This window comes from Balaenoptera acutorostrata, chromosome 5 (genome assembly GCF_949987535.1).
Source record: "Balaenoptera acutorostrata chromosome 5, mBalAcu1.1, whole genome shotgun sequence".
NCBI classification, from domain to species: Eukaryota; Metazoa; Chordata; class Mammalia; order Artiodactyla; family Balaenopteridae; genus Balaenoptera; species Balaenoptera acutorostrata.
The window spans coordinates 52,664,642-52,677,870 of record NC_080068.1 but is presented as its reverse complement, the minus strand read 5'-3'; the positions used below and the strand labels follow the sequence as shown (position 1 = coordinate 52,677,870).

General features: G+C 37.3%; 2 protein-coding genes across 3 annotated transcripts in view; one reads left to right on the top strand and one right to left on the bottom strand.

The window, feature by feature from the left end:
* The window catches only part of RASSF6 (Ras association domain family member 6), a 68,343-nt gene that overhangs the window by 18,764 nt on the left and 36,350 nt on the right, over positions 1-13,229 (bottom strand). For both annotated transcript variants that reach the window (XM_057547031.1, XM_007179845.2), the window contains exons 3-5: positions 12,139-12,217; positions 6,914-7,053; positions 326-423 (exon numbers count right to left, since the gene is read on the bottom strand). In XM_057547031.1, the coding sequence (XP_057403014.1) occupies positions 326-423; positions 6,914-7,053; positions 12,139-12,217 (317 nt within the window). The remainder of the gene's footprint in view (positions 1-325; positions 424-6,913; positions 7,054-12,138; positions 12,218-13,229) is intronic.
* Positions 1-13,229, top strand: part of LOC103007378 (alpha-fetoprotein-like) — a 100,894-nt gene that overhangs the window by 60,847 nt on the left and 26,818 nt on the right. The window contains exon 14 of the transcript XR_009008392.1: positions 6,623-6,724. The gene's annotated coding sequence lies outside the window, so the exon portion shown is untranslated. The remainder of the gene's footprint in view (positions 1-6,622; positions 6,725-13,229) is intronic.

Here is a 13,229-nt window from a genome sequence, read left to right as displayed (position 1 = left end):
TGATCCTAATCCTTGGGGAAAATATAAAACAATTTTATGTACACAAACTTTATTCAAACCATCAGTTCTCCCTAATCTAGTAAATCTAAGGGACTTGATGTCATTTAAAAAATAATGTTTTTATATAGCAAAGTAAGGTTCTTAAACATCATATGAGCACTGTAGTGACTTAAGTTAGTATGTTCCTAAAATATATTTTTTTAATATAAAATAAGGGTTTAATAAGTAACGGTATATAAAATGTTGAATTTCAGAAAAACATTTAGGATTCATGCTTTGTATTAGTTTAAAAAAGTCTCCTCATTAATAAGATTTTGATACTGACCTTCCTGGGAATCTGTTGCTCCAGACACTGGAATCTGAGTCCTGTCCAAATCACTAATACGGTAAAGATCATCAAATTCTCCCCAGCGTGTCATTCCCCTGAAAAGTAATAAATCTTGTAAGAGATATTATTCTATCATAAAAAGGCATAGGATGGTTTTCAGATTTACAGTATTAATATAGTGCTGTGGGCCTCTGTAGGTAGACACATCATCCTAAGTTATAACAATTTTTTATATTATTAAAATTATATTTATACCAGAGTAGTCAGCTTGCATTTTAAATAATTCTTATACTGATTTTGAGCATGTTATGACACAATAATTCAGTTACACACTGAACCACAAGATTATATAGATTCTGTAAAACATAAGTGCCAATGGAATTAGTAGAAACCAATATAATCCATTCTTTTTTTTTTAAAACATCTTTATTGGAGTATAATTGCTTTACAATGGTGTGTTAGTTCCTGCTTTATAACAAAGTGAATCAGCTATACATATACATATATCTCCTCCCTCTTGCATCTCCCTCCCACCCTCCCTATCCCACCCCTCTAGGTGGTCACAAAGCACTGAGCTGATCTCCCTGTGCTATGCAGCTGCTTCCCACTAGCTATTTATTTTACATTTGGTAATGTATATATGTCCATGCCACTCTCACTTCGTCCCAGCTTACCCTTCCCCCTCCCTGTGTCCTCAAGTCCATTCTCTATGTCTGCGTCTTTATTCCTGTCTTGCCCCTAGGTTCTTCAGACCCCCCCCCTTTTTTTTAGATTCCATATATATGTGTGAGCATACGGTATTTGTTTTTCTCTTTCTAACTTACCTCACTCTGTATGACAGACTTTAGGTCCATCCACCTCTCTACAAATAACTCAATTTCGTTTCTTTTTATGGCTGAGTAATATTCCATTGTATATATGTGTCACATCTTCTTTATCCATTCATCTGTCGATGGACACATATGGTCACCTTATTTTTGATAAGGGAGGCAAGAATATACAATGGAGAAAAGACAGTCTCTTTAATAAGTGGTGCTGGGAAAACTGGACAGCTACATGTAAAAGAAAGAAATTAGCACACTCCCTAACACCATACAGAATCCATTCTTATACAGATGTCTCACAATGCTTTTAGGAGAATTTAGATACAAAGTGTTTATTCTGCCAACTTGCATTAAGTTCCTGTTGTATTCAAAGCATTTTTAGGTAAAGTGACTTCAATATAATGATATAAAGCCTATCTTTAAGACCCTTGAGCACTATAAAGAATGTGATTTATAAAGGAGGAAAGTGTATGAGAAACTTCTTTTCTGGAAAATCATGATTTATATAGGGTACTAACAATTTTCAATGCATTGTAATGCCCAGAATACATAAAACTGGGCAACTGCTTATTTTTACCAGTTGGGCCAACACTCATTGTTATTTTCTTTCTGGCTTTAGATAAGCTACTTATCTTCTCTGTGCATTAGTGTTCTCACCTATAAAATGGGGATGATTATAGTATGAGGTAGGATAAGGTTATTGAGAAGATTAAATGAGTTAATTTGTGTAAAATCCTTGAAAAAGTGCCCAACACGTAGTAAGCACTCAATAGGTGTTAAAAACTATTGTGATCGTCCTCATCTTCATTGTCATCCTCATCATAATCCCCATCATCTGTATCCGTTTCATGATAGGTCAGGAGCCATTAGGGATCCAAGGTATTCCTAGATGTCTCTAGGTTAATAGACACTATCGTAGCTGGGACCAGTCTTGGTCCTACTAAGAGTCTCTTCCATAATGTCTGTTTTCCTTATGACCAAAAAATATCCATCCATAGGGAATTTGTGGCATTAATTCTTCCCAAATGTCACTGGTGGCAACAACAACAAAAAATGCTTATTCGTACTAATGGTGGCAAATATGAATAAACATGGTCCTTTTCTTCCTTGATCTCTGAATTCCTTTGATGTCTTTTTACAACTTCCATATAATTTGAGCCTCATAATAAAAGCCTTATGACATAGATAAGATAATCCTAATATATTTGTTTATTAATTTTCTAGTAAGCTGTACTATACAGAATATAGCCAGTCAAAATAAATGTCTTAAAAGTCCAAGAACTTTAGGCAATAACTTTAACTCAAAGGAGAACTGTTTTGGTCCTGACTCAGACTCTAGCTATTCTTCCTTTTTCTTTTTTCTTTTCAATTGAAGTATAGTTAATTTACAATGTTTTAGGTGTATAGCAAAGTGATTAAGATATATATATATATATATATGTATATATTTCCTTTTTCAGATTCTTTTCCATTGTAGGTTATTACAAGATATTGAATATAGTTCTTGTGCTATACAGGAGGTCCTTGTTGTTTACCTATTTTATATATAGTAGTGTGTATCTGTTAATCCCAAACTCCTAATTTATCCCTCCCCCAATTTTCCCCTTTGGTAACCGTAAGTTTGTTTTCTGTGTCTGTGAGTCTATTTCTGTTTTGTAAATAAGTTCATTTGTATCATTTTTTTAGATTCCACATATAAGTGATATTTGTGGTATTTGTCTTTGTCTGACTTACTTCACTCAGTATGATGTTCTCCAGGTCCATCCATGTCGCTGCAAATGGAATTATTTAATTCTTTTTTATGGCTGAGTAATATTCCATTATATATATATATATATATATATATATTTATATATATATATATATATATATATATACACACATACACACAACATCATCTTTATACATTCATCTTTTGATGGGCATTTAGGTTGCTTCCAAGTCTTGGCTACTGTAAATAGTGCCGCTATGAACATTGGGGTTCATGTATCTTTTCAAATTAGAGTTTTAATCCTTTACGGATATATGCCCAGGAGTGGGATTGCAGTATCATATGGTAACTCTATTTTTAGTTTTTTAAGGAACCTCCATAATGTTCTCCATAGCGGCTGCACCAATTTACATTGCCACCAACAGTGTAAGAGGGTTCCCTTTTCTAGTTATTCTTTTTTTTTTTTTTTGGTCTAGTCATTCTTATGATAGATAAAATTATCAATTTTCCCCAATCTATAGAAGATTAATTTAAAAAGGCAGATGTGATTGTCATAGAAAGAGTGTTAGCAATAGAAAAGACAGAATACCAACGAAAAATGGAAACTAAAAAGGCAAAGCACCCCAATGCTATCTCCCATGGGGGAAGATGAGAGAGCCCAAGCACACCAGATCAGTGATGTGCTATAAATTCTTGGTAATCCTGCCCAACTTCACCCCTGTCCTCACCTTCTCTCAGCTTAGTGGTGTCACACAAATACAGAGAGACAAACATGCCTCAATATGGTCAGTGTTTGGCCCATTTTCCTTCTTACCATCTTAGCAAAAATAAACAACCCCTCCCATCACCCCCAAACGCACCCGTTTTCAGCTCTGGATTGTGTAATTTGAAGCGTCTCCACATACAACTGTGCAAGTGACTAAGCTTGAAGGCAGTTACCCAAAGTTTTCCAAAGAAAACTGGTTGGGACTTCAAGTAATATCAAATAGTTTAACTTGCCCAAGCACAGGACTGTTAGCGTTGCCCTGATCAAGCTTCAGGATATACACCATTAGCAAATTTAAGCTGTGGGGAGGTTTTCTAATGAGCTGCAAAATAAAAAGGAGGTAGAAATTTGATAGACACATAGAAGGCGGCCACTTCTCTACCCACATTGTAAAAGAAAAAACACTATTGATGTCATTCAAATGTACACCTGTCCAGTTTTTGCTCTTTATGCCATTCTGCCATGACTTGTCCAACGCACGTCAAAGCAGACTTTGGAAAGACATTAAAAGCAGAAATGAAAACTGGTGCAAGCAAACATAACCTCAATAAAGCTGTTTTTATGAAAAATTTCCAAAACAAAATACTTGGACCAGATATGAGAGATCAAAGTACTGTCCGTAGAATTGTTTCCATAAAAGGTCACAAGTGGTCACAGCTCAGACTGATTTATTTTTAAACTTATACAGCTCCCTTTAAGCTGATTCAGCGTGACTCATTTCAAAGATAATTAAAACAAACTAGCTTGACAAACTGATGATTCTCCCCAAAGGGGAATTGAAAGAAAAGATTGCAGCCCTTCCTGCAGCTGAGTACACAACTTCCACGTCTTTCATTCCACATTCCATATCCATCCACTGGAGATATTAAATCTGTGATCCTGAGAGAGTAGAGGTATAAGTTCTGCCCACACAAACCCAGTATGGGAAAGAGAACAATAAGAATTCTTAGGGAGTGAGGGAATAGTCCATTTCCTTACACAATTTCATTCAAGGCTCAGAGTTTAAATGAATACCACCTTGAGGGTGGCAACCAGAGTGAGGGTGTCTAGGATTGGATTGAAACCAAGTGGCTTTGCACCCCACTAGGGAATCAGAGACCAAGGATCTTTTTCTGACAATTCTTACCCACCAGAAAAATCTGATACACTGCACTTCAAATATTCTCCCAGTAAGTCTCATTACTGTGGTAAAGGGCAAGCAAAGTTTTCTAGGGTAGTCTTTCTCAACTTTATTATTTTTTTCCTCAGCTTTAAACTAAAGGAGATAATTTATGTTTGTTTCACCTCACTGTTCTGATAAACAATAAGAAAAGGCAAATGGATTCTATGGAAGGCACATTATAAGGAGATTAATTTATAAACTGCCACAGAATATGGAAAGGCATCAATATACCTTGTCTACCTGGGCTTCTGAAACTCATCCTCAAATTCAGTGTTTCTAGGAACAAGGGTTTGAATTTTAACTGGAGAGATTAAAGAAAATATCTTGGGATATCCATTCAAAATCGTGATAGCTTAATGTGATAATACAGGTAGCTTACTGCATCTCTTTGACATCCTCCCATAGTGTTCCACATTAATCAAGTGTTCATGATTCAAATAATATAAATGCATCAAAAAGAGCTGACTGCTCAGAGAACTTTGCAATGAGTTCTTAGGTAATATGAAGAATGATAGCTAATTTTGCCAAATTCATACCTTGTACAGTTTCCTAAAAGCAGGGCCCAGGGGTAATTTTTACTTTTAAATAATGCTCCTCGTCCTTTAGAATCATCAGCCCCATCCATCCTCTAGTACCTGAAGGTGAGGGATGCAGGGCTTCATCACGCTGCCTAAGTCTGTGGTTTCTCTTCCGCTCTTCATAAGTACTGGACCCTTTGCCCTTCGTTAGTCTGGATGGGAGACTAATCAGAAGTGGTAGATGGGGAGACAGTTTACCCAACAGAGCAGAGGTAATTTAACCACCAGGATTCCATGGGCTTCGTTCGATACTAAATTCTGAGTCCTCTCTTTGTGCCGACACACTGCTGAGCACCGGGATAAAGATGAATAAAGCATGCTCCTTACCCTTGAGGAGCTCACAGGCCAGAGGGGGAGGCAGGGGGTTAAAAATACAGTTAACGGCGTGCTCTGAAAGGGATATAGAAAAGTTGTCAGGGCACCTACTACAGGGTCAGAAAAGGCTCTCTGGAGAACGTGTTACCGACCTGAATCTTAAAGGATTGGTGGAAGAGTCTAGCAAGTGGATGTCGAGAAGCAGATAGGCTTCCAGGCAGAGAGTCAGAAAAGTAAGAAACTGCATGATATGTGTAGGGAATTATAAAATGTTCAGAATTGCTGGAACCTCACGTTTGAGAAAGATTGGCAAGGTGCAAATCATAGTGGGACTTCAGTGTTTTCCCCAAAGGAAAAGTGGTGCTTCCCTCAAGGTGATACCCGATTTTCCTTGGTTACGACCAAAGGTCAGATTGAGGAAAAGGTCAATCTCTGCTGCTCTCTCTCTATCCTCTCTCCTGGTAGAACTCCAGCTCATCTAGTTATGGATAGAAGGATGGATGAAGAGAACGCTTGATACCTCCATGTATACACGAAAGGGAGATGCGTTAGAAAGTCAAGGATTAAAAAGGAAAGGGAGAAGGGAGGGAGGAAGAAAACAATATTTATATCTGTGATTTCTTTGGGAATATTTATTAATTTTTCTAAAAATTGTAAAGGATAATGAAAATATATATCTCAGCCCAACTTATATATTCAAGGTACAGTTGCATAAACCCACACAGAGTACTGTTTTGTGCATTTACTGTACTTCACATGCACTTTGTCCTGATCCTAACAGGACACAGCAATCAGATGGAACATAATTAAGTCTCCTTTCCAGAAAGCAGGAAAAGCCCTTTGTTCTAAGAAGAGGAGAAATTTAAATTTTATCCCCCCCTTTTTGGTGATAAGACCAGGGCTAATGAAATCTTGCCTTTACATTTTGTTTTTTCTAGTGAAAGAATGCAGTCTCCCAGAAGAGAAGGAATACAGCAGAGAGGTCAAGAGGCAGACTCTGGCACCCATAGACCTGAGGTCCAGTCCAGTTCTGCTACATGGTAATTGGGGATCTTGCACAAACTACCTAACCTCTCAGAGCCCTGATTTCTGAACACCTATGTCCTAGCGTTGATGGGGGATTAAATGAGGTTGTATATAAACTTTAGAGCTTTCATCCTTGAGGCACACAGAAAAGGTAAATATGAAGATCATTTTCTAAGGAATTAAAATCATAAAAGGTAGCTCACCTTTTGGAAAAGACATCTGGTGACTTCAGCACAGTGAAAGAAGGGATTTGCTTCTCATCTTGTATTTTCAGTTGTATAGGCCGCTTTACTCCCCAGAAAATGTCCAGGGTTCCTTCAACAATTAGTTTACCATCGTCAGTCTAGGGAAGAAACCAATCATCTCAAACACTGTTTTTGTATTATTTATAGAGGCAAATGTTTTAACTGAAGATGTAGAAATAAAGTCTGTAAGACATCTTAATAGATAAAAAATAAATTCCCAGGTGGGACTGTTTGGCTTTTAAATTTATCTACAAAACAATTATATTTTTGAAACATTCTTTTATTTTTGAAAACAGCTATAACCAGCAAAGTCATAATGGTAATGACATGCCCACCAGAGGGCACAGTATGCTAAAATATTTTCTGAACTCTGCTTCTTCAATTAAGTGGAATTTTAATTCTCTAATTCTATTTAGCTTAAAATTAAAGCAGAATTAAAAACTGTGCTAGGGCTTCCCTGGTGGCGCAGTGGTTGAGAATCTGCCTGCTAATGCAGGGGACACGGGTTCGAGCCCTGGTCTGGGAAGATCCCACATGCCACGGAGCAGCTGGGCCCGTGAGCCACAACTACTGAGCCTGCGCGTCTGGAGCCTGTGCCCCGCAACGGGAGGGGCCGCGATAGTGAAGGGCCCGCGCACCGCGATGAAGAGCGGTCCCCGCACCGCGATGAAGGGTGGCCCCCACTTGCCGTAACTAGAGAAAGCCCTCGCACGAACTGAAGACCCAACACAGCCAATAAAAAAAAAAAAAAAAAAAAAAAACTGTGCTAAAGTAGAAATCAGAAGAACAGCTATTGTTCAGTTTAGTGGCTATTTTCTCATTTCCGAACAGGAAAAATTTAGCTCACAAACTTATGCAGAACAAGTGAAATAATGTATGTAAAAACACAGTGTAAAATACACAACAAATTATATTTTTGGAAAAACTCAATAGCACTTGAATAATCTCGTTTACGTTGGAACTATTATAACAAAAGAAGGAAATTCTATGCAAAGAAAAATTAGTAAACAGGATTGAACACTTACTTATCCTGTGGATGTAGATATTAATACCAAAACACATTCCCATAGAATGTATTTTCTAATCTATTTCTCTCTTATATATGTAAAAGTCTGTTACTAACGTAGTGTTATTATTATAGTAAATTTGGAAAATATAGAAAGAATATTCCAACTATCCAATAACTACTGTAACATGCAATAACTACTTGTTATTATGAAAAATCAATAATTAGAAAACATAATAAATATAAACACAAATGACTCAATTCTTATTTGAGAGTGTAATGAAAACTCCAGACTCTGGAATCAGACAGACCTCTGTTTGAACTCTGTCTCTGCCATTTCCTAGCCGTGTTCTCTTGGGCAAGATGTCAAACACCTATAAAACTGGGCTGCTTCTTCTGAAGAATGAAATCATAACAATCCTTGATTCATAGGACCTCGTATTTAAAGTGCTCAATAAATGTTATTGCTTATTATTTCTTTGGCTGACAAATCTACTTTGGAGTCACTCCTGAAACAAAGTTTTGCTCTTTCTCCCCCTTTTGAGTTCATATCTCAGATCACTGTGAGGTCAGGTACCAATCAGTTGTCCTTAACAGCCAAACATAATTTGCTCTCTGAAATGGCAGTACACGATGCAGAGCCTACATTTTAGTTATTGATGTATAAATCTTTTCGTGGCTTAATTATACTACAATGAATCCCTTATATCAAAAACTCATAGAATAACTGCTCTTCTGAGGTTATCTAACTTTTGCTTTCAAGAAGAAATACTCCAACTATTATCAGAAAATGAGGTTTTCTCATGTAAGGAATATCAGAATATTTTTTAATTTCAGAAACCATCTCTAGGACTTCCCTGGTGGCGCAGAGGTTAAGAATCCGCCTGCCAATGCAGGGGACACGGGTTCAAGCCCTGGTCCAGGAGGACCCAACATGCCATGGAGCAACGAGGCCTGTGGGCCACAACTACTGAGCCTGTGCTCTAGAGCCCGTGAGCCACAACTACTGAGGCTGCGTGCCACAACTACTGAAGCCTGTGCACCTAGAGCCCGTGCTCCACAAGAGAAGCCACTACAGTGAGAAGCCTGCGCACCGCAACCAAGAGTAGCCCCCGTTCGCCGCAACTAGAGAAAGCCTGTGCGCAGCAACAAAGACCCAGTGCAGCCATAAATAAATAAATAAATAAATTTAATTAAAAAAAAAAAAGAAATCATCCCTTTTGAAAGTAACTAAATAAATCACCCCTGAAGGCTTGTTTATACTTATCTAATCTCATTGTCTCAATCTTTAGGCCTTTTCTCTTCTAGATCTACACCAATACCCTTGGTGATCTCAATGATCCTTATACGCCATCTCTAAACTAATAGCTCCCAACTTTAGATATACAGCCCAACCCTTCCCCTAAACTTCAGTTGTCAAACTTGACATCAAATTTAATATGTTCCTAATTACCTTTTGATCTTTCTTCCTGTAAATATTTTCCTTTCCCAGTCTTCCCCATCTTGGTAAATAGAACGCCCATCTTTCCAGTTGTTCAGGTCAACATTTTTAAAGTCACCATTAATCTTTCTTTCATACTTAACCTCTCAAAATCCAATATGTTAGCAAATCCTATTAGCTTTACCTTAAAAATATATCCCCAATATGGCTATACTCACCATGGGTACTACCACAATTCTAGTTTATGCCATTGTCATTGTTTGCCTGATTATTGCAACAGTTTCTTTGTGGTCTACCTCATTCTTCTCTTGCCCCTCTATGTATTCCTAGTAGCTAGAGAGATCGTTTTATTTTTTACTTTTTTAACTTTTTATTTTATATTGGAGTATAGTTGATTAACAATGTTGTGTTAGTTTCGGGTGTACAGCAAAGTGATTCAGCTATACATATATATGCATCTATTCTTTTTCAAATTCTTTTCCCATTTAGATTGTTACATAATATTCAGCAGGTTCCCTGTGCTGTATAGTAGGTCCTTGTTGGTTATCCACTTTAAATATAGCAGTGTGTACATGTCAATCCCAAACTCCCTAACTATCCCTCCCCCCCCTTCCCCCCCCCCCCCCCCCCCCCCGGTAACCATAAGTTCGTTAGAGAGATCCTTTTAAAATGAATCTTTAGATAATACCACAACTCCTCAGTGGCTTTCCATCTCATTCCAAGTACAAGCTGAAGTCTTCACAATGATCTATAAGAGCCTACATGCTCTGGTGCCCTCTCCTTCTCAGTTCTCTCTATAGCTTCCTTGTTCTCTACTATCCGATTCCCACAAGGTCCCTGCTGCACTGGCTTCCCCACCGTACCTCAGTTACACCAGCCAGGCTCAGGACCTTTATTGGGCTGCTGGATATGTCTGTGCCTGGAATGTGTGTCCCACAGACTTCTACAAGGCTTGCTCTCTGACATCTTTCAGTCTTTGGTCAAATGTTCCTCTTTCCCCATCCACTTAGATTCCTGAGCCCTCTTCCCTGCTTTGTTATTCTCCACAGCCTTTCTTTTTTTGGCTGCATTGGGTCTTCATTGCTGCACGTGGGCTTTCTCTAGTTGCGGTGAGCAGGCACTACTCTTTGTTGCGGTGCGCGGGCTTCTCATTGTGGTGGCTTCTCATTGTAGAGCACAGGCTCTAGGTGCGCAGGCTTCAGTAGCTGCAGCACATAGCTGCAGTAGGCAACTCAGTAGTTGTGTCGCACAGGCTTAGTTGCTCCGCAGCATGTGGGATCTTCCCAGACCAGGGCTCGAACCCGTGTCCCCTGCATTGACAGGCAGATTCTTAACCACTGTGCCACCAGGGAAGTCCCTCTCCACAGCCTTTATCGCCATTGGAGACACAGTTTACTTTTTTGTTTCTTTTCTGACTACTAAAATGTAAGCAACATGAAGGCAGGACATTGTCTAGTTTCTTCATTGCTATGTCTCTAGCTTTTAGAACAATGTCTGCTGTGTTGTATACAATAAATATTCATTAAATTAATTAATCAGAGATTTAGAAAGCTACATGCTATTCTCCATGGACTGCCCCTTTTAACAGTGTCCATCATTGTAACTAAGTCAGAGACTTGGAAAATTCCGGATTCTAACTTTATTGACAGTGAGTAAAGATGGAAAGATTAAGCAATCTGATATTCTCACTGTAAACTTTACTTCATACAGTTTTAAAAAATTATGTAAGACAGGACACTTTATTCTAAAAAATCAAATGACTTTTGCAAATTGAGCACTGATTCACAGAATAGGAAATGACATGCCTCGACTTATATGTTTGTCACATCAAAATTCAAACATTTTCCTAAAGGAAACGAACTTCTTAACATCATGAATTCTGTGGAAACAACTGAATTAAAATTTAAAATCATTTTCTTAAAGTTTTGATCTTTTCTTAAATTTTATATTTTTACAGTTACCTATATGAGAGATCTAAGATACAGGATAATATTGAAATAATTTAAAATTAGGCCATTTAAAAAATTTAAGCCCATTTCTTTATAAAGGGATTAGTTATTTCCTACTTCTGTAGGAAATTACATTTGGGAAGGTAATTGAAATGTCCAATCAAACTAAATCATTTAAGCTCAGTAGTAAAGGCCAGAGAGGTTTATAAATTTCCTTCTGTTCCAACTGCAGATTTAAGCCAATGGTGGCCTAAAGTCAATGCTGTACACATTTGAAGATCTGAAACATAGGTAGAAAGTTCTAATGTTCCCTAGGACAAGGAAGATATTGCAAAGATGTGAAGTGAGTCCCATTAGAATACAAGACTGAGTAGGAAGGCCTGTGGAGAATGAGGCATTAAAAAAACCAATCTAAGGCCACTTTGTACAGTAGCCTGCCAGTTGCAACCTTAAAAATGCTTGCTGAATTGTTTCTAGGATAGATTTTTAATGGAATTGCTGTTCAAAAGATGTTCATACTCTGTTTTTAAAGTAGAAAGCAAATATGTCACTAAAGTTGTTTTAAACTTTTTCCCATTCTAAAAAATACTTGGAAAGTCACAGATGTTTCAGGACTAGGATTTTGCAATATAGTCTAAAACTGAAAAATCATGATCAAGTTAAAGATTCACCTGTTTCTCCCAGACCATTTGCGTTATGGACTCCAACTTATCCTGACTTCTCTGTACTTTTATGGATTTTTTTCTCCTGTGAATCAAACTGTACTGCATTTCTTTGACGGGCTTACCTGTCCATATAAAATATGCAGATTTTTCTGGTTCCTATAAAAGATGTTATAGGTCTCCAATAAAGAATTAAGTTGTTCCCTAAAAAAACAATATTACATTCAGTTACAATCAGTCTTAGGCTCTTTAATGGTAGAAGGCAATAATGGTGCCTTCAGTTCAAAAATGTATGAGATAGGAAAAAATGGTTCAATGGAATCTTTACTATTCTGTCATTTTAATATAGGTCATTGAAAACTGAAGCCTTCTTAGGACATCAACAAGTGTTGAAGATGTTAATTCATAAATAAATAATCAAAGTAAAACAAATAAAATCTGGTCTTAGGTGGTTACTTTCCCTTAGTGAAGATGTGTGTTAATAATTTCAAAGTTGAATTTGATTTTTAAAAAGTCCTTCAAAATTTTCCATAATGAAGAAATGACTGGCTGCAAAGAGCTGTTTGAATTGAATATATAATCTAAAGCAGTGGTTCTCAACCCATTTAAGTCACAGTATCTTTTGAAACCCTGATGAAAGCTTTGGCTTCCCTGCAGGGGTTTGGGTTAATCCTATATATAAACACATAGTTTTGCATATACAATGTGTAGTAGCTAATTTATGTGCTATTTTGAAAGACTTTCCTGATAAACAAGGAAGGAGTTATTTTCCACATAGTGTAAGTATAGGTTCTTTTTATCTGACAGTGACAAACTGACATTTAAAAATATTCTTTGTTTAAAATTCTGGAGTAAAAGGGAATTCCCTGGCTGTCCAGTGGTTAGGACTCCAGGCTTTCATGGCCAAGGGCCCAGGTTTGATCGCTGTTCAGGGACCAAAGATCCCACAAGCTGTGTAGTGCAGCCAAAAAAAAAAAAAAATTCTGGAGTGTATACATCAAAATATTTCTAGTGGGTGGTAGGATTTGAGATGATTTTAAATATTTTTCTACTGTCCTCTCTGTTGTCAAGTTCTTCCCGGGGTTGTTGTTGTTTTTATAAAATTTTGAGTTAGTTTTATTTTGACAGTTAACAATTAAAATATTTTCATAAGAGAATAAATAAATAAATAACCAAAGGATGGAAAATAACTGCAGGCAAAGTGGTGAGGAAAGTG